At 42.2% G+C, this 25694-nt stretch overlaps 1 protein-coding gene across 2 annotated transcripts; it reads right to left on the minus strand.

The window, feature by feature from the left end:
* Positions 1 to 8914: 8914 nt before the first annotated feature.
* Positions 8915 to 23307, minus strand: nfxl1 (nuclear transcription factor, X-box binding-like 1). Of its 2 annotated transcripts, none has more exons than XM_051660213.1 (23): positions 23249 to 23307; positions 22715 to 22862; positions 22370 to 22540; positions 22018 to 22130; positions 21794 to 21924; positions 21535 to 21713; positions 21101 to 21262; positions 20845 to 20945; positions 19936 to 20050; positions 19710 to 19834; positions 19502 to 19624; positions 19137 to 19227; positions 14246 to 14366; positions 14006 to 14165; positions 13210 to 13301; positions 12805 to 12826; positions 12093 to 12230; positions 11775 to 11941; positions 11510 to 11579; positions 10961 to 11065; positions 10651 to 10737; positions 9473 to 9526; positions 8915 to 9394 (listed from the first exon to the last, which is right to left on the minus strand). In XM_051660213.1, exons 2-23 carry the CDS (start codon positions 22848 to 22850, stop codon positions 9191 to 9193), a joined length of 2667 nt encoding a protein of 888 aa, XP_051516173.1. In that variant the 5' UTR covers positions 22851 to 22862; positions 23249 to 23307; the 3' UTR covers positions 8915 to 9190. The 2 variants fall into 2 exon arrangements, with proteins under 2 accessions (XP_051516173.1, XP_051516171.1); XM_051660211.1 differs by having other exon boundaries at positions 23268 to 23303.
* Positions 23308 to 25694: the final 2387 nt, after the last annotated feature.

The raw sequence follows: 25694 nt of genomic DNA on the forward strand, positions 1-25694 counted from the left end.
AAATCGAGCGAGCTCACAGAGTCCCAGCTCGCAGATCCGCTGAGGGAGACAGGCCCTGATCAATTCTGGCTAAATTTCTGAGATCATCCGATAAAGATCTCGTGTTACGTGAGGCGAGGAGTAAAGGAAGGCTTTCTTGGAAGAACCACAGCATTTTCTTGTTCCCAGACTTTGCGAATTCGACAAGAGAGAAACATGATCAATTCAAGGAATGCAAGAAACTCTTACATCAACGGAATCCTCAAGATGGCGCCGAGTATGGCTGCTGCGTTGCGAGCTCCGACACAACATAGTAATGTTTTGTTCGTTTTGTTCACAATTCTTATGTTTTTTGTATTGGATTTTGTCTGCCTTATTGTCTACGACAGACAAACACTTTTGGACATTGGTTCAGCAATTTCACACCGTAAACCGGACTTCAAATTCCTCAATGCCGACCCGCTGTTTACAAACACGCAAGCGGAGCCCTTTGTCTGGGCAGCACGGCCGCGGAAACGCAGGAGGAAAAGGGGAAACAGAGCTGGCGTTCTCATCAGAGTAAGACGCCGTGCAAATCGACCCCCGCTACCCACTATTCTACTGGCAAATGTTCAGTCTCTGGATAACAAGCTCTGTGAGCTGAAAGCGTGGATCTCTTTCCAACGAGAGACGAGGGACTGCTGCATCATCTGCCTTACAGAAACTTGGATGTCTGCGGAGATTCCAGACTCAGCCACTGAACCCGCGGGGTTCTCTGTGCACCGAGCGGACAGAACGAAAGACCTCTCAGGTAAAAGTAGAGGTGGTGGAGTATGTTTTATGATCAACAAATCCTGGTGTGATCAGAGGAACGTACATTCTATCAAGTCTTTCTGGTCTCCTGATCTGGAAATTCTCATGCTTCTGTGTCGACCATTCTGGCTACCGAGGGAATTCACAGCGGTCATTATCACAGCTGTGTACATCCCCCCACAAGCCGACACAGACCGGGCACTCAAGGAACTGTATGGGATTATAAGTGAGCAGGAAACCACGCACCCTGAGGCCGCGTTCATTGTGACCGGGGACTTTAATAAAGCCAGTTTAAAATCAGTCGCACCAAAATACCACCAGCACATTAGTTTCAACACACGAGGGGACCGGGTTTTGGACCATTGCTACTCTCCCTTCCGGGATGGCTACAAATCCCTCCCCCGCCCACCATTTGGCAAATCGGACCACTCTTCCATTCTGCTTCTGCCCGCTTACAGGCAGAAACTGAAACAGGAAGCACCCACCCTCAGAACGATCCAGTGCTGGTCGGACCAATCAGACTCTATGCTACAGGACTGTTTTGATCACACGGACTGGGAGATGTTCCGGTCCACCTCTGATGACGACATCGAGCTTTACGCTGATAGCGTAATGTGTTTCATCAGAAAGTGTGTAGAGGACGTGGTTCCGACCAGAACAATACGGATCTATCCGAATCAGAAACCATGGATAAATGCGATGTTCGCGTGGCACTTAATGTGCGGCCCTCCGCTTTTAATTCAGGGAACAAGGAGCAGCATAAACAAGCCAGTTATGCCCTCCGAAAAACTATCAGAACCGCAAAACATCAGTACAGGAGCAAGATTGAAGGACAGTTTAACACCACCAACTCTAGAAGCATGTGGCAGGGAATTAACATCATCACGGACTTTAAAGGGAATAAAAACTCCACCATGAACACCGCTGCCTCTCTCCCGGACGAGCTAAATACTTTTTATGCTCGTTTTGAGGAAAATAACACCGCCCTCACGGAGAGAGCTCTCGCGGCTGAAGCTACAAAGGTTAGTTCACTCTCCGTCTCTGTAGCGGATGTAACCCGATCCTTCCGACGGGTGAATATCCGCAAAGCCGCGGCCCAAACGGCATTCCGGGCCGTGTCATCAGAGCGTGCGTGAACCAGCTGGCTGGTGTTTTTACGGACATTTTCAACCTTTCCCTCTCTTTGTCTGTAGTCCCCACATGCTTTAAAACATCCACCATTGTGCCTGTACCAAAGCAATCAAAAATAATTTGCTTAAATGACTGATGTCCTGTTGCTCTGACCCCCATCATCAGCAAATGCTTTGAGAGACTAATCAGAGATTACATCTGCTCTGTGCTGCCTCTCTCTCTTGACCCGTTGCAGTTTGCTTACCGCAACAACCGCTCCACTGATGATGCCATTGCATCTACAATACACACTGCTCTCTCCCACCTGGAAAAAAAGAACACTTTTGTGAGAATGCTGTTTGTAGACTACAGCTCAGCATTCAACACCATAGTGCCCTCCAAGCTAGATGAGAAACTCCGGGCTCTGGGCTTAAACAGCTCGCTGTGCAGCTGGATGCTGGACTTCCTGTCAAGCAGACGCCAGGTGGTTAGAACAGGCAGCAACATCTCCTCATCACTGACCCTCAACACTGGAGCCCCACAGGGCTGTGTTCTCAGCCCACTACTGTATTCCTTGTACACACATGACTGTGTGGCAACACACAGCTCCAATGCCATCATTAAGTTTGCTGATGACACGACGGTGGTAGGTCTGATCACTGACAATGATGAAACAGCCTACAGAGAGGAGGTGCATACTCTGACACACTGGTATCAGGAGCACAACCTCTCCCTCAACGTCAGTAAGACAAAGGAGCTTGTGGTGGACTTCAGAAGAAAAGACAGAGAACACAGTCCCATCACCATCAATGGAGCACCAGTGGAGAGAGTCAGCAGCTTCAAGTTCCTGGGTGTCCACATCACTGAGGAACTCACATGGTCCATCCACACTGAAGTCGTTGTGAAGAAGGCTCATCAGCGCCTCTTCTTCCTGTGACGGCTGAGGAAGTTTGGAATGAACCGCCACATCCTCGCACAGTTCTACACCTGCACAGTAGAGAGAATCCTGACTGGCTGCATCTCCGCCTGGTACAGCAATAGCACCACCCACAACCGCAAAGCACTGCAAAGGGTGGTGCGAACTGCCAGACACATTATCGGAGGTGAGCTTCCCTCCCTCCAGGAAATATATACAAGGCGGTGTGTGATAAAAGCTCGGAGGATCATCAGAGACTCCAGCCACCCGAGCCATGGGCTGTTCTCACTGCTACCATCAGGCAGGCGGTATCGCAGCATCAGGACCCGCACCAGCCGACTCCATGACAGCTTCTTCCCCCAAGCAATCGACTTCTGAACTCTTGATCTCCCACGATCAAAATACATCAGCACTGCACTTTATTACCCTACTTTATTACCCTTACTCTTATATCTCACACCGGACTGTCATAAATTATATTATTATTATTATATTATATTCTCTCTTAACAACTGACTATCAACCGACAGGCTGAATGTCAATACAGTACAATACTGTACATTCTATATTTACTACTATATATACTTTTTTATATATTTTTTATTGAATAATGTGTATCTATATTGTGTGTATTGTATACTGTACAGTGTATGTTATTATTTGTATATTGTTGAGTGTAATTATGTGTATATCAGATGTTTAAATTGTGCTGTGTTAATTTGATGTTATTGTAAATTGGTATATGTCTCATCACTGTCACGACTGCTATGTTGATTGGAACTGCACCCAAGAATTTCACACACCATTGCACTTGTGTATATGGCTGTGTGACAAAGTGATTTGATTTGAGATCGCTTTTGCACTGATGTTCCCGGCCAAACTGAGAATAGATACTAAGGATGGCCGCAAAATATTTACATGCCCACAGCAAGCATTGTCTTTCACAGAGACAGTGGAATGAGCAAGTCATTGTGTGATGCTCTTGATACAGCCGAGTGGACCTGACTCACTGAACATTCACTTGATCGTCCGAGGAAACTGGGTGCCTTCTTTGTTTCTTTTTGTGCTGGTTCCACCTAGCGGTCGGAGTATGTTTTGTGGAATAACACTCCTTCAGGACAGTTGTAGGTGAATCTGTACATTCTTTGTTCTTACACCTATTGGTTGGAGTTTATTCTGTTGAATACTTCTTGCAAAACTTTGGAGTGATTAGGGCATTTTTTTTTTTTTTGCACTCATGTAACAGCCAAGTGAACCTGACTCAATGAACATTCACTTGACTGTCCGAAGAACTCAGCACCTTTTTTTTGTGTGTGTGTGTGTGTGTGCTGGTTCCGCTAGCGGCTTGAGCTTGTTTTGTGAAGGAACACACCTTCGGAACAGTTATGGGGAAGAATCTACACGTCTTTGTGTTTATCCCGCCTATTGGCTGGAGTTTGTTTTATAGTTTATTTTCTGTTGTGTAATTCTGTCTCTCAAAATTTGTATAGAAGCACCGGACTTAAGCAACCCGACGGCAAAGTTGTCGCAGGGGCTCTCGTAGGTGTACGTGGACTGTTTGAGTTTGGAGGGATTGACGCTGGCTGGCGCTGTCGTGCACAGGGTTAATGCATTTTTTGGGGGGGGGGGGGGGGTTTGAGTTCAGGGTTTGTTTGTTGCTCTAATGTTGGAATGTGGTCTTTATAATTTTGTTTTTGACACAAACTATTTTTTCTAATATGTCAAATGTTAGTATGAGTGGATTGTCTCTCTCCACATGGAATGTGAATGGATTGGGGCACCCCATAAAAAGAAGGAAGGTTATTTCTTAAACATAAGAAATATGATAGTGTTTCTTCAAGAAATGCATCTTTCCCCGCAGGAATCTGAAAAATTTGGGAAGATGTGAGGTGGACATATTTTCTTTAGTGCTGGCTCAAGTAAGAGCAGGGGAGTCATTATATTGATAAGTAAACATCTACAATTCAAATGTCTCAAACAGATTAATGATAAATTAGGAAGAGTCATTATTGTTTTAGCAGACATTCAGGTTGATTTTGGCTAATATTTACACAATTACGTTGATGATCAAGGCTTTTTTATAAATCTTGAAGGGATGTTGCAAGCTGCTGTCACCCCTCATGATATAATATTGGGAGGAGACTTTGTTCTTTTGATGGACTCAGTCCTTGATCTAGTGAAGCAAAAGTGTGTAAGCCTCCTAAAGCAATGGTGACGCTTCACAGGATGTGTAAAAATCTTGGGCTTACAGATATTTGGAGACTTTTGAACCCATCTGGTTGGGACTATACATTTTTTCATCAGTCCATAACATTTATTCTAGAATAGATTTATATATATACTCAAAGTATGACTGTCTTGCCCTGAATAGCCAAAACTCCACCTTCCGCCACAAAATAGTATTATATCTGTATTTAAATCGGGTCAATTCTCTGAGACCATCAGACAACATTCAGCGCTTCAGCTCTGTCTCTGCACTTTTAATATTCCCTTCCAACTCCACAAGTTCTTGTGCTTTGGATTTTTTGGTGAATGAGGCATACTGTATGATCCAACCCCTAAGAACCGCCTTAAGTGCCTCCCAATCCACGCCCACAGAGGACACTGAGGACCAGTTGGTCTCCATATAAACACTGATTTCAGTCTTTAACATTTGTTGGAATTCAGGATTTTGCAGAAGGGATACATTAAAGCGGCAACTATATGATTTATTTTTCTCTGTATATGGCAACACCTCTAAACTCACCAGGACATGATCTGAGACTAAGATCTTTCCAATTGAGCAATCCACAACAGATGAAATGAGGGACTTAGATATAAAAAAAAATCTATTCTTGAATAAATCTTATGGACTGATGAAAAAAATGTATAGTCCCTACCAGATGGGTTCAAAAGTCTCAAAATATCTGTAAGACCAAGATTTTTACACATCCTGTGAAGTGTCAGTGTTGCTCTAGGAGGTTTACACACTTTTGCTTCACTATGATCAAGAACTGAGTCCATCAAAAGATTAAAGTCTCCTCCCAATATTATATCATGAGGGGTGCCAGCGGCTTGCAACATCCCTTCAAGATCTATAAAAAAGCCCTGATCATCAGTGTTAGGTGTGTAAATATTAGCCAAAATCAACCTCTGTTCTGAATTTCTGCTAAAACAATGACTCTTCCTAATTTATCTTTAATCTGTTTGAAACATTTGAATTGTAGATGTTTACTTATCAATATAATGACTCCCTTGCTCTTACTTGAGCCAGCACTAAAGAAAACATGTCCACCCCATATCTTCCCAAATTTTTCAGCTTCCTGCTGGGAAAGATGCGTTTCTTGAAGAAACACTATTTCATAATTCTTACATTTAAGAAATAACCTTCCTTCTTTTTATGGGGTGCACCAACCCATTTACATTCCATGTGGAGAGAGACAATCCACTCATACTAACATTTGACATTTTGACATATTAGAAAAAACTGTTTGTGTGTCAAAAATAAAATTATAAAGAACACATTCCAGCATTGATGCAACAATCAACCCCCAAACTTCCCTCAGAACAAACAAATAAAAAAAAACAGAAAAAAGAAAAACGTGTGCATTAACAACGCACACGACGGCACCAACCGGTGTCCATCCCTCCAAACTCAAACAGTCTATGTACGCCTACGAGAGCCCCCGTGACAAATCTGCCGTCAGATTGCTCAAGTCCGGTGCTTCTATACAAATTTTGTGAGAGAGAATTACACAACAGAATATAAACTATAAAACAAACTCCAGCCAATAAGCAGAATAAGCACAAAGAATGTGTAGATTAATCCACATAATTGTCCCGAAGGTGCGTTCCTCCACAAAATAAGCTCCAGCCGCTAGCGGAACCAGCACAAAAAAAAACAAAAACAAAAACGTAGTTTCCTCGGGCAGTCAAACGAATGTTCAGTGAGCCGGCCCATTCAGCTGTTACATGAGTGGAACAGATGCCCTAATCACTCCAATGCTTGCAAGAAATATTCCATAGAATAAACGTATTCTTATAAGAACGAGCAGATTCATCCACAAGCTGTCCCGAAGGAGTGTTATTCCACAAAACAAACTCCAGCCGCTAGGCGGAACCAACACAAAAAGAAACATATAAGGTGCTCAGTTTCCTCGGACGATCAAGTGAATGTTCAGTGAGTCAGGTCCACTTGGCTGCATCGAGAGCATCACACAATGACTTATTCCATTGACATTATAAAGGATATCGCTTGCTGTGGGCATGTAAATATTCTGTGGCCATCCTTAGTATCTATTCTCAGTTTGGCTGGGAACATCAGTGCAAAAGTGATCTTCCGTTGATGTAAGAGTTTCTTGCATTCCTTGAATCGATCACGTTTCTCTCGTCGAATTCGCAAAGTCTGAGAACAAGAAAATGCTGTGATTCTTCCAAGAAAGCCTTCCTTTACTCCTCACCTCGCATAACACAAGATCATTATGGGATGATCCCAGAAATTTAGCCAGAATTGATCGGGGCCTGTCTCCCTCAGCGGATCTCCAAGCCAGGACTCTGTGAGCTCACTCGATTTCCAGTTTATGGTCTGTTATGTCGAGCAGATTCGGGAAGAGCCCATCTAGGAATTTCACCATATCTCGGCCTTCTTCGTCTTCAGGAATTCCAACAATTCGGATATTGTTTCGCCGGTTACGATTCTCAAGGTCTTACAACTTTTCCCAAATGCGCTCCAAGTCTGTCTTGGTTGCTAGCGGATTAGCAGATAATTCCCTCTCCGATGACTCCAGATAATTGATCCGTTTCTCAACATTCGACACTCTTGTAACCACCTCAGTGAATATCGTCTCCATGGCAGTGATCGATCGACGTATTACAGCAAGATCCTCCAAGTCAGCAACGACCTTCGCCAGCATTGCCGACATGCTGGACAGTTGACGCTGAATCTCTCCCGTTGCACCATCCAAACTGAGTCCCGGGCTCTCGGCCTGTTGCTCAGGGGCCTCAGCTTGAGCACGTAAGTGTCTTTTAATGTCTCCAGAGCCCAAGGATTTCGAATTCTTTGACATATTGTCTTCATAGAACAGTTATGGAACAGGGTGTATCGAATCTCACCAGTTTATGACACAAAAAGCGATAAAACCAGCAAAGTGCGCAGAGCTTGCCATTCACACGTCCAACCCTCGCATAGCGCCACGCGACTCTCTAAACAATTATTTTTGATTTCTGTAAATGCATTTCAACATGTTAGATTTGGTATTTCAGATACTAATAACAATGTAATTATTGATATCAAAAATAGTTTTTACCAAGAAGCACATAGCTGATATGTGAAATTGGAATTTCTAAGACATTATAGATCTCTGTAATTGTTTTGAATAGTAATGAATGACAGTTCATTGGACATTCTATGAGTAAAAATGCAGTTACAGATAAAGAATTGTTTTACTAGTTGAAATTTCATTTTTGATATCAGGAATGGGTGTTTCTGCGAGTAATGAAGTCATTGAATGAACGTCTTGTGCAAATGTAATTACTGATACAGAAATAAATAGGATCTGACTTCAAGTACTCTCTCCTGTCTCAATACACAACTTCAGTTTCCTTATTATATCCAATTAAGTAATTGTCCAACTACAGTAGTGTGTAGTTTTTATTTCATTTAATGTATAGTTTATTGGGTAGGTAACACACTCTGCAATTTTCTTGTGCCATTAAACGGTAGTTAGCTTTCAAATTAGTTACCATAGTACCGTTATTCACCGGTTACTTCAGCAGTGAACTGAACAAACATATCAGTGGTAAACGCTATTCTACCTGCTGCTTTTTGTCAAGGATGTCCCACTGGGAGAACAGAGGCAGGATAATTGTCATTTTTACACATACAGAGCACTAAACTGGGGATGTATCGGCACTTCCAGCACCACATCGATACTACAATTAAAAAGATGTCACGATACTAGTCTAACTAAGGTACCATTAGTTTAAAAAAAAAAGTACTTGTCTGTTCCAAGTATCTACTGTTTCAATCAATATCAAAGATTCAAGACTTCTTATGGCCTTAAATACTGAAGTGAACGTAAGACCGCTAAATGTGTATGTCCACATTCAACTTTTTCAAACTCACTGACCACATCAATGTGACATATTAATGACAAATGTCTTTATTTTGAATGGTTAGATCATTATCACCCAAATCTTACACAAGGAATCTTTTTCTTTTTATAATGGAAATTAAATCTTGGCGCTTTAATCATGGAAATAACTGTGAGGCATCAGAAGATCACACTTTTCACTGTGTCAACTATAACAGATTTCATGAATTCTAAATAATATTAATAGATATAGTTATTTGAATTATCTTTGCAGTTTCCTTTATGATTGAAAAACAAAACTGTCACTGAGGAAACACATTTACTATCCTGTGTTCTCTCTCTCCGTCATCTCATTGGTCAGCTGCAGAAGATAGAACACTGCCACAGCCAATAGGACGCCACAGATGGGCACCAGCAGGCGGTTCTTATATTTGAGCCACGGCCCTTCTTCTGTCTCCACCTCAGTGACTCTCCTGTTCTTCTTTCTACGTCCTTTCTGTCGTTTCTCGAACGCCTCGAGCTCCGCCTGACACACACACACACACGTGTGATGTTGGTTCACAGATCATGTTTGATATTCGTGTGTTTGGATATCTCCTCTCACCTGCTGTTTTCTCATTTCTTCCTCCAGAGCGGCTCTTTCCTCTGCTGCACGAGCCTGAAACACACACACACACACAACTATTGTCAAGTAATAGTTTCTCTAAGTTTCCCACTGTGTTGATGGCTGTGTGTGTGTGTGTGTGTGTGTGTGTGTGTGTGTGTGTGTGTGTTTCAGGCTCATGAAATGGAATCTGTGACCATTAACCCACAACTGGGCTGGAAAGTGTGTGTGAGTGAGTGTGTGTATGTTTGTGTGAGTGTGTGTGAGTCTGTGTGTGTGTCTGTGTGAGTATGTGTGTGTGTGTGTGTGTGTGTGTGTGTGTGTTTCAGGCTCATGAAATGGAATCTGTGACCATTAACCCTAAACTGGGCTGGAAAGTGTGTGTGTTTGTGTGAGTGTGTGAATGTTTGAGTGTGTATGTGTGTGAGTCTCTGTGAGTGTGAGTGAGTCTGTGTGTTTGTTTGTGTGAGTGTGTGTGTGTGTGTGTATGTGTGAGAGTCTGTGTCTGTGTGTGTGTGTTTCAGGCTCATGAAATGGAATCTGTGACCATTAACCCTCAACTGGGCTGGAACGTGCGTGTGTGTTTGTGTGAGTGTGAGTGTGTGAATGTTTGAGTGTGTATGTGTGTGTGAGTGTGTGTGTTTGTTTGTGTGAGTGTGTATGTGTGTGAGTCTCTGTGAGTGTGAGTGAGTCTGTGTGTTTGTTTGTGTGAGTGTGTGTGAGTGTGTGTGTGTGTATGTGTGTGTGAGAGTCTGTGTCTGTGTGTCTGTGTGTGTGTGTGTTTCAGGCTCATGAAATGGAATCTGTGACCATTAACCCTCAACTGGGCTGGAAAGTGTGTGTGTTTGTGCTGTTTTAGACTTTCACACACTCTTTTTGTGAGCCAAAAGAATCAATGACCCAGCAGTGGATTTTATGGCCCGTCACCATGACAACAGTCCCTGTGTCTTTCTACACATTTACCCCAGTATCCTCTCACAGCCATGACACTACGTGTGTGTGTGTGTAGTAACTAACCTCCCTATGTGGATAATCAGAGATGTAATCAATTGGAAAAATGATTCATAAATAAAATATTTTAAATTGTAAACATTTTTATTTTAGGGTAGAGTTATTACAACCGACTTTAAATAAAAACAATGTGTCTAGTATGTCCTCATTTGAATGTGTGTTGTTACCTTGGCATGTTTCTTCTGCAGCTCTTGACACGTGTGATCACACATGACCAAATCATCCTCCAATCTCACACGAGAACATGGGAACTCCTGAACACACACACAGTTTTCAGTAATAACAGGATTATTACAGTCAAATATCATTGAGAGTCTTTGCTAAAAGCATCATATAGTGTTCCTGAGTCTTGATTTCTGTCAGCAGAACATGAAAATGAACAATCATGTGATTCATTGTGTGCAGTGGTTCCAGTGGAAATACATTTATTTCTCTTTATACGGAGTAAATATGCCGGCTGTCTGTCTGTGTTTGTACCTTTTTAATCCTCTTGCAGGGACACTTCACCTTCACCCTCTGAACACAATTCAGTTCACAGTCACCTGAGTGACACAACAGCTTACAGCGATGCCCACAACTCAACTACACACACACACACACACAACATGAGGATTTCACCCGCAGAGCAGTCTGTATGTGAGTGATCATTACACAGAACAGGTGCTGCTCCTCATTAACGTCTTTATGAAGCAGTGATGCCAAGTTTTCAGTGTAAATTCAGTAACTTTCATGAAAATGCTTTTACAGCCTGTGTTTCCAACTTCTGTTTGCTGCACTGAATGCACACTTTAGGATTACAAAAACTGAAATATATATAAAGAATCATTGAAAAGTGGACTATTAGAAGTGTCAGGAAGAGTTAGTAAAGTCACAGTTTTATCACAACATGAATACTTGAGCACAATGCCATTTATGAACTTCAGAATCAGATTAAATGTTTAAAATCTTAAACATTTTCAAAATGCAAAAGTCACCTGTTTCAAAAAATGAGTCAAAAAACAGACACACACTGAAGTATATCAGGACCTGTTTGGGACATTGATTCTGACAGGAGCTCAGCAGCTGTTTGGCTTGATCATCAGCAGACGTGAACTTCCTGCAAACACATTCAGTTCAGTAAAGATCAGATGAAAGAATATGAACCGGCAGAGTTTTACAGCAGAATGAAAAAGAAAAGGTCAAGCTGCAGTAGCAAAGAAATGAAACTCGAACTGACGATCTGCAAAACACTTTAAAGACAAGAAAAACTCTCACAAACATCGCACATGAGTTGTGTGTGTGTGTTACTCACAGGCACTCGATATAGAGGTTGGAGATCTTGCAGTGACAGCGCTGGCGGATCATCTGTGTGCAGGGGGGGCAGTTACCATGGTGACAGGGAAGGGCACAAGGATGGGTACAGCCTGCAGGACGGGGCTTTGAACAACCCTCCTCACACTGTACACACTCTTTACCAGCCTACACACACACACACACACACACACACACACGTTCATGTTTGTGTGTCATCATGAGCACTGAAAACAGACTGTCTAAAGTAAACATAACAGTCGCTGCCTTTGATCACACACATGCACGTGCGCACACACACAGTAAAACGGATACTCACCTTCGTTCTATCTGAATGTGGCGCAGCAGTCACACGGTGGCACTCCAGACTGCACGTGTGGTTACTGCAAGATAAAGTTCGTCCACATGCACGTCTGCAGGAGAACGGCCCACGAGCATGACATGGAACCGGACTCACCTTCAACACACACACACACACACACACACACACACACACACACACACAGTCTGCTGAAGCTCTACGTGTCTGTGAATTTAGACTCTAGAGATAAAAGAGCTGCTGATAAAGCTGAATAAACAGAAACACTTCACTGATAGTTGAGTGTTTATGGTCTAGAACAGTGTTTCCTGTACACGTCTCCTCAATCTAACGCCCCTGACATGGACACGTCAGATCAGAGAGACACTGTTGGTGTGTGTTTAGGAGCTGTAGATCCACAGCCAGATTGTGCTGGAATCAAGCAAAGATTTATCTAGAATCACAGGCTGAAGTTCACAGTCATGTTGTACTCATGAGAGTCACTGCAGTGATATGATTTGAGTTTTACTGCTCTTATAATGTGTGTGTGTGTGTGTGTTAACAGCAAATATGAGCCATTCACCCCCGACCCGACATTTCAGCACTAGAATTGTTTGACCTTCAATTTTATCTGAAAAATGAGAGATTCAAGACCTCCGTTTATCAGCTGCAGGGAGAAATGAACCAGACACAATGTGTGTGTGTGTGTGTGTGTGTGTGTGTGTGTATTCACCTCATGTTCTCCCAAACAGCTTCTGTGGAGAGAAACAATACACATGTTGTTGTAATTTACAGCAGGACACACAGACACACACACACAGAGCTACAAATGACATCATTTCTTTCAGTTGGATTCACTTTAAACACGCACACAAAGACTCTTTACATTGACCTTTGAAAAGACTGTTTGCTTTGACGCTTGGAGCGTTAAATGTGGGAAGATATGTCACTGACACAGACCAGATTGTGTTAAACACACACACAAACTTACACTTCTTGGCTAACGTTGACCAGAGTGTGTTAGCCATCTGTCCTAACATACTGTAATACACAAACTCAGCCAAAAACATGTGTTCCCAGTTTTTCTTTAAATATTCAACAGTGATACCTGCAGTGTGTCTGTTTGTGTGTTGCTTACATTGGTATGGGTACCAAGCAGGGTGGGCAAGGTAGAGCTGTGCACACAAATGCAGGAGTTACCGGTTGTTCCCACGGACCCGCCAACAGAGCCTGAGACACACACACACACACACACACACACACACACACACAGTGGAGGAGGGTGAGGTATAGGTAACACCCTGTCTACACCAGACGTGTCACGTCATGTCAGAAGTAACAGAACCCCATCATAATCAATGATGCTGTCTACACTGGAAGCATCTGTCACGCCGACTATAAACGGATGTCCCGTTCCGCACGCACTGGAGCTACAACACAAATTAAACAGTTTCGAATGTTTGTGTCGACGAGTCCAGTGTAGACAGGTTCGGTTAGTTTAGGGTTGTCACAACTTCAAAAATCAGCACTAATTTCCAATAGCAGTGATATTTCCTGTGTCTTGACACCAATTTCGATGCCACAGCAAAAACTGAAATGCAATTAAACAAATTAAAGATGTTTGCATAATTATGAAAAAAAAATTACTCTTTTCTTCTGCTCGCTATCAACCTCAAGTTCAGTCCAAAAGCTCATGAATATTAATTCAAACTCATCCTGTAATGTCACCTGACCTAATTCATATTCACGTGCCAACCCTTCACTGTAGCAGGATTTATAATTATGCCACGTATGTATAAAGTTGCTACCAACAAAACAGAAATCTCATCATTATTTGTTCCACATTTAGTGCTGAAGCACTTTCAACATCCCAATGAAGGTGAAGAGGAAGAAGAGGGAATGAGGGTGAGTCAGAGGAGGGGTGTTTATCATACCCGGTCGTTGGTTTTAACCAGCACATTGTCATGACACGGCGCTGGGCAGAAGTGGGCACAATCTGGTAACGGACGTTGGCAGGGCTGCTTACAGGGTGGACATGAGCCGAAATGACACCTGTGCTGCTCCAGAGATGAATGATGACAGGACGGAGGTTTCCTACAGACAGAGAGAACGTTTTGTGGTATTACTGAACAGAACCGGACTCAAAATAATACTGTTTATGTGTTTGTGTGTACCTGCAGAGTTCTTTACAGCGCGGAGGTTTAGTGCTTCTTTCTCTTCCACAGGGAACAGAGATCGACGTGGAGCCGCAATCACAGCGAACATCAACCATCTCCGGGCACGGATAACAGCTCCCTGAAACACACACACAGAGTTTCAGTCTTGTGCCGTTCACCGTGTTCATTCATCGCCATCATTTTTTGTCATATCAACATGTGTTTGTGCAGTAATGACACAGAATGCTGCAAAACTGTCTGTTTTTTTGACATCATGGCGTGACCTCGGTCTCAGTTCACGGCTGTGAGAAATCAGCTTTTACAAAGAAGAAAGTGTTGATGAATTCAAGCGTGCGGTTCTTTGTCCTCTGAATTAAGATTTGAGCAGTTCACACACTCGCGCCCTGACATTTAACAAACCAGCACACCGAGATAACAGTCGTCTGCCAGATAACACTGTTGACATTTGTACACACAATCTGCATTCGGCACATTCGAAGAGAGGGAGCATGAATGATCCACGAATAATGAATCAAGGTGAGATAACCTCTACACTCCATTACCTTTCCTTCCACACACACACGAGAAAAGGTCAGCTCGCTGAAATATTAACACGGATGAACTGGACTCTAACTGGGGTCACAGGAAACAGTTCTGGCCTGACTCAGTTGAGGTTTCCATTACTCCCACACGAGAGTGACACACAGGAAACTGTCCCGTTTGCTCCGGGCACAGGAAGCACTCCTGCAGGTCAGCCGTTATGGCAGATTATGCTGCAGACGGGGAGAGAAAGACATTTAGAAAATCCAGTTTCCAAGACACGCAACAGTTCTATATCAACATTCATTCTGGGCCGGTTCCAAGATGTGATCTTTGGTGGGGTAACACTGATCGTTTGGCAGGCAGTTAGGGCTGGGGAAGTTTCTGAGGTGGGGGCTTAAAAGCACATCTAACCCCTTTAGACACAACCATGCATTCATGTAGTCTGCGACAGATACACATTTGACTATCAGCACACTTCTGGTCAACGCTGGAGCTCGTTATGCTTAAGAAACTCCCACTTACATAGGAAGAGACTCTGAGTGACATCACTGGGTTCATCTGCTTGGGTTAGGGTCTCATAACAGCATGCAGACACAGTCAACAGCAAACATCAGAACAGGGAAGACATGACTAAAGTGATCGTGCCTGAGGAATGAAGCACCTCAGAAACTAATAATCATCTGCAAGTTTAGTCTCTACAAAACATCCAGTTCTGTAGGTGAAAAGGTCTTGTTAATGTGAGAGGTCAGATTGAGCAGACTGAAACAAATAATGGACGCTTTTCACATATTCGGGTCTGCAGAGCAGAAGTACAATCATAGTTGGGTAAACTTCAATCACCCGTTTGCTCCAACGGCAAAAGAAATGGTCAACAATAATGCTTCCATGGTCTTTCAAAGGAAGATAAAAATATTCAGTGCTGGATAACAGCAGTAAAAAGAGACAAATAACCCTTACGGCTCAATTTTCTGTCTCTCTGCAGCGATGTTAGACGCCTCATCGATTTTTAAAACTTACTCCAGGGTAATATAATACAATAATATAAGTTTAATGTTATAAATGACAAATTGGAAATATAAAAATTTGCTACATTTGCATTGTTAATTAAGGTGGAAACGCGTCATAACACGTCTGTGAAAAGGATCCATGATGCATAACAACAGTGACATACCAAAGACATCAAACCTCACAATGGATGATCAACAGTGGACGCAGCCACTAAGAACACCTAAACTGCACCGTACAACAGTGAGAAAAACATCAATTTACACATCTGTGGTGTAATATTGTTGTATTGTAGCACAGTTGATGTTCAAGCCTTCAGTCAGTCTTATGATGTCACAGGATATGATGTCGTGTCACAAAGCACTCATCATCACCAGCTGCTTCCACACACACACACACACACACACACACACACACACACACACACAGTTCAACAGATTCACAGCACAATCTCTCATGTTTCCAGCAGCTTGTTGAATTCAGTTCTGTTGAAGTGATTCTGAGACGTGATGAACCCACTGTCCACACGCATTTACTGACATATACTGATATACATCTTCAGCAAATCTCCTTCACTTGCTAGTAAAGCCTCAAACAAAAGCTTTAAATGTCTTTGGCAGATTTGATGTGATGAATGTAACAAATGTTTGTCAAATTCAGAGTCTAGTTCTTCCTAATTGCAGGAGTTAGTGACTCCAGAACATCACAAAAACTCATTTATGTATTTATGGAGTAATTATCCATTCACAAAGCTGCCTACAGATTCTGAGCCAACACAAGTGAAACAACCCTTTCTGTAAATCAAGCAGACACACTTATTCTCCAACAGCCAAATTCAGCCTGCCTGATATATCGAGCGATCACTGTTTTTAATGCGATTTCCTACAAGACTTAAAATCTTCATACAAAGTGATCGTATGTCTTCAGAGGACTTGAAATATGACTCACCAGTGATGTAGATAACTTTCATGACACTATTAATAGATGGGTTTCCATCCATGTATTAAACAAAACGCTGGATGGAAACACCAAGATGCCAAAATATGCATCATTCGCTCGCTTGAGGTGGATACATGTTTTATTCGATAAGAAGAAATGTGCATAAACTATGATGGAAACACATTTATTCAATAAACTCCGATTTAATTTATTAGAAATACAAGATGCGCATCAAAAAGTCATCAGTAATGTTGCTGTGACAATCCTGAAATAACAGTGTCCTGAAAATCCGAAGCCTGTATGGAGTTTGCAGAGAAAAGTAAGTGGAATACAAACTGGAACTGTACGGAAAAGCAGGTTTATTGACACTTAATTTTCTTATAGATCTGCACGGTAAAGTCATGAGGAAGGAGGAACGCACACACATATTACTGCTCTCACGGGGGGGGTCTGGGTATCTCAGTGAGTATTGATGCTGACTATCACACCTGGAGTCACGAGTTTGAATCCAGGGTGTGCTGAGTGACTCCAGCCAGGTCTCCTAAGCAACCAAATTGACCCGGTTGTTAGGGAGGGTAGAGTCACATGGGGTAACCTCCTCGTGGTCATGATTAGTGGTTCTCGCTCTCAATGGGGCGTGTGGTAAGTTGTGTGTGGATCGTGGAGAGTAGCATGAGCCTCCACATGCTGTGAGTCTCCGCGGTGTCATGCACAACGAGTCACGTGATAAGATGCGCGGATTGACGGTCTCAGACGCGGAGGCAACTGAGACTTGTCCTCCACCACCCAGATTGAGGCGAGTCACTACGCCACCACAAGGACTTAGAGCGCATTGGGAATTGGGCATTCCAAATTGGGGAGAAAAATAAAATATAAAAAATGAGTGCTCTCAGAACTGTGTCGCTCCCACACGAGACGAACGTTCTTTACAGTGTTTTGTCTGTGTGCTCTAAACTGCGAGTATTTTATCACAATTTCTCCGGAAGTGACGATTTTGTTCTTTTCAACACACGGGATGGAAACGTGGCTTCATTTGCTTATTGTTTCTGTGATATTCTGATTTTTCGCATAAATTAACTTGACAACTTGGATTGAAACACAGATAATTAGTTTCTATGTGCTGCAAATCACTCTGACTTCAGTCAACCAGACTTTCATCTAATGAATTCCTATTGTGTTCAACAAAAGTAAGAAAGTCAAAGCGGTTTGGAATTACATTTTTTTAGGACGAATGATTCCTTTAAAGGGGTCATGAAATGGAAAATCTAATTTTCCTTGATATTTCGACATAAGTAACTGTACATTTCAGAACTCTAAACTCCCTCCCAGTCTAAAAAGAGCATTTATAACTCCCACCTGTTTGAAACGTCTCATTTTGAAAACTGTGTGTTTGTGACGTCACGAGACATGCGTCATCGCACCTTTGGCCCCGCCCACTGGCTCTCAGTTCGTATCGCAAACAGAGGGAGAGAGAGAGACCGGCCGAGTGTGACCAACTATTCCTGAACACCAAAGGGGACCCATCTGGACTATTTTGAAGTTTTTTGTGCATATGCATTACACAGACGTCTTTGACCGTTGTCAAGTTTATCGTGCCGCTTTTAAAAGACGTGGTGTCTGTTACAACTCAGAAAAGGAGACTCCGTTCGGCTTCATTCAGCTGCTCTGCGTCTTGCTGTTCTTGCGCCCATCTGTGCTATTGTTAATTGATGGTGTATGTAAAAATTCACTAGCTGGACGTCTTTGACCATTTGGATGCATTTCTGGCGATCTGCGCCTCAGTGCACCTATGTGTGTGCGTCATGTTTTACTGTGCTATGGAATGTGTATGTGTGAATATCAGTGTGGACTGCTTGTGAACCTGTCATAATACGATTCAAGCTTTGCAGTTAAAAACACTTGGACTTGACAGCAAAACCACGAGTTAACAGTTTCATTCATGAATATTTCAGATGTCTTGATTGTTTGATAGATATGTTGCTGATGTGCTTGAGTGAACTGTAATATATTCAGATGCAATGTGTTGGATGTGCGCTGTGTGTAAACGCTGAAGTTTAGTTTTATAATGTTGTGGAGCATGTTCTTTCTCTTCCAATTGAGTTTCAAATATGACTGTGTATTCGAGGGGCTGTCCGATGTTAGCCAATCAGAACAGTGGGTGTTTACATTGAAGTTTAAAGGAGACGCAGAGGCCAAAACCGAGTGTTCAAACAGAGGGCCAGAAACAGGGTGAAAAATGATCATTTATTACTAAACTATGACAGTTCTGGTGCAAAAAATCTTTGCTGATATTATCAGTGGACCTCAGGGAAAAGTATAAAAAAAAAAATAGGATTTCATGACCCCTTTAACAGCAGGTGTATCACAGGCCTGAATATGTGTGTGTGCGTTTATGAATGAGTGTGTGTGTATAATTGTTCACCTTGGTGACACACTGATAGACATTTGTGATTTCTGCAGCCCAACATTCGACCGCAGTTCAGGTCACATGGAGGGCAGTTACCAGGGCAACACTGCAAAAGACACACACAATCATGCTAACATGTATTGTCAATGACAGAAAGTCACTCAGATGTGTGTGTGTGTGTGTTTCAGGTGGACATGAAGTGTGAATGACCATAAATGGATGAGACATCCATGAAAGGCCTCAGTGGAATGTGTGTGTGTGTGTGTGTGTGTGTGTGTGTGAGACAGTTGTGTGTAACACTTTGTCACACTCTCCCACACATAAGAGACGGTGACACCAAGAGCTGCTACATTCCTTCACAGATGTGTGTGTGCACCAACCTTTCTCTTGCACTGGTGTCGGTTGCAGGTTCGAGTCTTGTTGCATTTGGACTCACACAGATATTCTTTATGACAGGGCAAGAGTTTACTGTAGCGACCACAGCGACACGTCTTTTCCACCTCCTGTACACACACACACACACAATGGTTAATTCCCTCTAACCCGTGAGTGGTGCAGCTCTGTGTGTGTGTGTGTGTGTGTGTGTACCTGTCTACAGGTCTCACAGGCTCCTCTATGGCAGCGCATCGAGCAGGTGTGTAAAGCACAATCCAGCTTCTTACCACAGGTGTCACCGCAGGTGGGCACATCAACCGTACATGGCAACACACTCTCTGAAACACACACGCTGAATGAAAACAACAACACTAGCACACTGAACACCCATTAAACACACTGTGTGTGAGACAGTTTGTGTGTGTGTGCGTGTGCTCACTGGTCTTGCCGCAGGAACACGAGCGGTTTCCTGCGCGAGGACATTCTCCACACACACCAGCGTGACACACGCGCTCACACGTGTGATTCCCACAGGACAGCGGACGACCACACACCTGCATACACAACACACAAGTTACACACACGACAGAATTTGTTTCTGATGATCTCAGAAACCATCTGATCTAAAGGCTTCAGATTAAATGCTTTAGATTAGTTTTGCACACAAATGTAAACTGTCTACATACAAATATCACAATAAAATAAACATTTTACTGTATGTATATATATATATATATATATATCAGAATCTACACAAACAACAACGGAAAACACAAGAGAGCTTTCATTTGATTCACGTTTATCTGTCACAACTTAATTCCCATACTTCAATGTGTCATTTCGGAGTTTTGATGACTTTACTATTATTCTTACATGTTGAAAACAGTAACAGGGTATACACCCTTTTTTGACCAATGAATTTCCGTAACTTTTCCAGACATTTGTGTTAACTAGATGCAGAGTTTTAGAAATAATTTTAATCTGCAAATGAATCATTTAGACCAATTTGTGAACTGTTTAATCAATTGAAAAGAACAATTCACAAAACCTCACTATGGTTTAAATGTGAGTTTTACTCAACAAAAGATCAATATCTAGCACAAGAAACATGCTAATGCAGTGAACTACTATGAAAACACACATTCACTATTTAAATTACCATGACTTTTCCATGAACTTTTGAGATTTTAATTATTTCCATGATTTTTCCAAGCCTGAAAAAACCATTTCTAAAATCCTTTCATATTTCCAGGTTTTCCATGACTGAGAATGGAACAGTAACAAGAATGAGTGTCGATTTATACACAGATGCACAAAGAGAGAGGTCAGAGGACAGAGGTGAAGACACCTGATCACAGTGCCACTCTGGACTGGCACACGGCCGCTCTGCCCGCTGCGCTCCACACGCACACGCCTGCACACTGACCCTAGGACACGGCGAACACTCACCTGATGAAAGAGACAGTCAGAGAGACAGCAGTGTGTGTGTGTGTGTGTTCAGTTGACTCTTAAATGATTGTGTCTTGGTCTATTTGAATCTGTTGTGCTGCAGTAATAATCAATTGAAAACATCTGATAAATGAGTTAGTGTAAATGTGTGTTACCTGCATGACAGGTGTTTGTGCAGGTGTGTATTCTGCATGGAAGCGTCCGGCCACAGGTCTGTGTGCAGCTCCACGCTTTAGCACTACAGCGACGTGGGACACGAGACGATTTCCCACACAGACACGACACACTCACCATCTTTGGACAGGGAGGACATGGACCTGACACACACAAACACACACACACAGAAACGAGAAAAATGAACAGACTCATTTATGAGCAACGTAGTCTCAAAAAGTGCGTTAAATCTGAAAAACCCTCCCTGAGATGATGTCCTCAACAGTATAAATGATCCATAGATGACGTTAATAATGTTTTATTGAAGTTTTATTATGAGGTTTGTGTTAGTCCTTATAATTCACTTTAGATAAAGCAACTGAAGTGTGTGATATTTCTTCATTTACATGACTAGTAAACGTGTTTCTGTGTGTACCTGGATGACACAGCAGCAAGCAGCGATGACCACAGGACGGTTTAAACTCACGGTCACACACCTGCCCACAGGAATGTGGGAGGAGCCAGGGGTCTGGTGCAGGCTCCGCCTCTTTCCCACAGTAACAGTAATAACGATTGGGCGTCTCACGAGGACTGTATTCATACCTGCACTTCGGACTGACAGTGATTGCTCGTTCAGTGTTTGCTTTAATGAGATTGGTCAGTATTTGCTGTCATGTGATTGGTCAGCTGCTCACCATGGCCACGGTTGATCTTTTTTCCCAAAATCCTCTTCGGTCACTGAGGACACGAGGAAGATGGAGTCTTTAGCCCATTTCTGAATGCAGGTGATGTGGAAAATACAGTAACAGCCCGAACAACTCCACACCTGAGACACAGAGAACAGTCAGTGACACACACACACGAGTGTGACTGCATATGAGTGTGTGTGTGTGTGTGTGTGTGTGTGTGCGTGTCTCACGGCTTGTGTTCTCTTGACCGAAGCGATGCAGATGAGGCATGTAATTCCTCCAGACTGACAAACTTCATTTAAATAATGACGCGTCTGTTCCAGAAGACTGACATCACTGTCACCTGCACACACACGCACACAGAGAGAGAGAGATTAACACGCTGATGTCATGTAAAGCTGCATGATGTTATGCAGCTCAGCGGTAAACGCTTTGGCAGTACTAACATACAAATATTTGTCATGCCAATATAGCACCTTAAAACTGAAACTACTGACTCTCTCATCTAATCATCTGAATGTTCATGAATCTGTGTGTAAATGTGACATCAGAGGAGAGAGTGTGACATCATCAGAGCTGCACCTGTGTGTGAGGTGTACGGACAGAGAGCCGACTGAAGAATCTGCCCTCGTTTCCCTCCACCTTCTTCTTCATCATCATCATCATCAGAGGAAGAGCTTAACGCCTCTGTGGCCAATCGCTGAGCGGCAGCCTGATCAGACCTTCTGATGTCATCAAACCTCGACTGAGACACTGAAAAGAGAGACAGAGAACCAATGACTGCTCTGATCAACATATACAAGAGCCGTCGGTGTAGATCTGTAACAGCACTCTTTCTGTGCAGTGATGTCTCGCTGATGTTGAGGATATTCAGTTCTGATCAGACAGAGACAATCAAGATCTGATCTGAATTTGGTCACTCGTTACCTTTCACCTCTGATGCTCCTCTGACCTCTGACCTCACAGCTCCAGGAGGACGCACCACTGAGGGCTCACCAGTGATCTGACCTCTGCCCTGACTTCGACCGCGACCTCGACCCTGCTGCCTCCAGACTGGATCCATGACGATGAGACGCTGAGTAACAAAAACAACAATCATAACAACATAAACATAAATAACCAGACATACAACAGAACACAAACCAACAGATAAACACAAAGCAATAAAAATATCACTCATAATAAACACAAAACACATACAGCAGAGACGCAATATAACACATAACATGTTAATTAGAACACGATATAAACAAATTACGACATATATAACACACAACATAAACACAAATTTCAACACAGTAAAATCTCAGATGATCTGTGAATTCAATTAAACACCTGCGATTTTCTGTATCATTTATGAATATTTTCTGCAGGTGTTTTGATAAATCACTTTATAATCACGTGAAAATATGCGGGAATAGGTCGAAATGATCATTTATTAACATAAATGAAAACTCTTACCGACACGCATCACACTCACCGCCACCTCTGGATCAGCACGCATGCGCAGGACGGCAGCGCTGCAGGGCATGGTGGGAAAAGTAGTCTTTGCTGGTTGTTTGTGAAGCAAAAAACGCACAGTAAAAACTACAACTCCCATCAGCATTTAAAAAACTGACGTGTCACTCAGATGTGCCCTTCAAGTGGAGTCGGAAATATCGTAATTACGTTTTCCGAATACATACATGACCCGCTTATCTATAATATAGAAGATTTTTATATAGAATAATTGTATAAATAGATAAGCAGAACGACCCCGCTGATCTATAATATTGTCAAGTCATTTTTATTTGTGTAGCGCCTTTCAAATCAAATCAAATCACTTTTATCGTCACACAACCATATACACAAGTGCAATAGTGTGTGAAATTATTGGGTGCAGTTTCGAGCAACATAGCAGTCATGACAGTGATGAGACATACCATTCACAACACACATCGTTTCAAAGCAGCTTTACAGAAGATCAGGCATTAACAGAAAATAAAACTGTAATATCTATAATGTTTTCGAGTCATCACTGTGTAGTTTGATAAAATACGATTGTGTATTGTTTAAAAATAAGTAATTAAATAATAACTGTATTTATAACCCCCAGTGAGCAAGCTGAAGGCGACTGTGGCAAGGAACACAAAACTCCATAAGATGTTGATTAATGGAGAAAAGTAACCTTGGGAGAAACCAGACTCACTGTGGGAGCCAGTTCCCCTCTGGCTAGCAGCATTTATGTGCAGTGCAAGTCATGGTTTAAAATGAGTAAACTAAGTAAGTGTTAATGGCCAGTGTTTAAAACAAAGATTTAGTATGAACTGTAAGATTAATGACTAATGTCTTTGAAGTTCATCCTGGATTGACTGCAGAAGTTCACATAGATGCATTGTCCTTTGTTAGTTGGCTGATGAAGGCTTTTGTTGGGAGTTAAATGATTGTCTATGTATTCCATTATAAGAGTGTAGTCCATCAATAGACAAAGGTGATGCAGGCAGAGATCAATGAGGTGCATCGCAGTTCAACCGGCAGGTCATTTCGGTGAGGTTTGGTGAGGTTTATCCTATATCCAAGGTTCAGGCAGTGGCATATGAAGTATCCCATGTCTTACAGTTGGAGTTGGCATCAGTGCATCCTCTAAAGTCCATCGTAATAGACTAAAGTGATGTTTGGCCAGCACCAGCTGCTATTAGTCATCATCACACAGCAACACGTAGCAGTGGAGTCTAACACCAAGCAGGAATGGAGCTGGATCCAGCCGGTTCTGGTGACCTCAGGATATGAATCCCGAGGTTGAAACATGGACACAAATAGAATAATATTAATGTAGATGCCATTCAATTTATTGCAGAGTTATAGATCATGATAGTTGTTTCTGGTTCCGGCAGACGTATCTAATGCAGCCTAATTGTGAGTTGATGGATAAATTAGGTGTATGTCTGGCTAAATAGATGAGTCTTTAGTCTAGACTTAAACTGAGTGAGTGTGTCTGCATCTCGAACAGTGTTATGGAGACTATTCCATAGTTAAGGAGCCAAATATGAAAAGAATCTACCTCCTTCTGTGGATTTTGATATTCTAGGAACTATTAACAGGCCAGAATTTTGTGATCGTAATGAACGTGATGGAATATAGCGTGTCAGAAGGTCACTTAAGTACTGTGAAGCTAGACCATTCAAAGCTTTGAACGTAGTTAACCGGATTTTTATATTAATAAGAAATTAAACAGGTAGCCAATGTAACGACGATAAATATTATCATATTTCTTGGTTCTAGTCAGCACTCTGGCAGCTGAATTTTGAATCAATTGAAGTTTATTTATTGAACTTGCAGGACATTCGTTTTTCAGCATCAGAAACAGAGAGCATGTGTCGTAACTTAGCAATATTTCTGAGGTGGAAGAATGCTGTTCTACAAACATTGGAAATTTGATTTTCAAATGATGTATTGGTATCAAATATAACACCTAAGTTTTTCGCTGTAGAAGATGGTGTAACAGTACATCCATCAAGAGTCAAATGATATTTTACCGGCTTATTTTTAGAGGTTTTTGGTCCAATAATTAGTATCTCTGTTTTGTCGGAATTGAGTGGAAAGAAATTTCTGGCTATCCAATCTTTGATTTCATTGATACACTCTGCTAATTTAGAGAATTGTGAAATCTCATCAGGTTTTGAAGAAATATAAAGTTGGGTATCGTTGAATATACTTATTCCATGATTCCTGATAATATCTCCCAGGGGAAGCACATATAAGGAGAAATCAGAGGCCCTAAAACTGATCCCTGTGGCACTCCATACTTTACTTTTGTTTGGTTTGACAATTCCTTATTTACACATACAAAGTGGTAGCACTAAGATCTAAAGGCACTAGAAGAGAAATGCAGCTGCGATCAGATGATAAGAGCAAGTCATTAGTAACT

Source organism: Myxocyprinus asiaticus, chromosome 28, assembly GCF_019703515.2.
Source record: "Myxocyprinus asiaticus isolate MX2 ecotype Aquarium Trade chromosome 28, UBuf_Myxa_2, whole genome shotgun sequence".
In the NCBI taxonomy this organism is placed as follows: domain Eukaryota; kingdom Metazoa; phylum Chordata; class Actinopteri; order Cypriniformes; family Catostomidae; genus Myxocyprinus; species Myxocyprinus asiaticus.

Bases quoted from the DNA above. Each gene is read 5' to 3' on its own strand.
- nfxl1 (XM_051660211.1), bottom strand. From the start codon at position 23,291: ATGCGTGCTGATCCAGAGGTGGCG. The intron at 22,131-22,369 runs GTGCAGCTCTGA...GTGTGTGTGCAG, and splicing joins TCCGTACACCTCACACACAG to GTGACAGTGATGTCAGTCTT. The intron at 21,263-21,534 runs GTACACACAGAA...TGTGTGTGTCAG, and splicing joins CTTGCTGCTGTGTCATCCAG to GTCCATGTCCTCCCTGTCCA.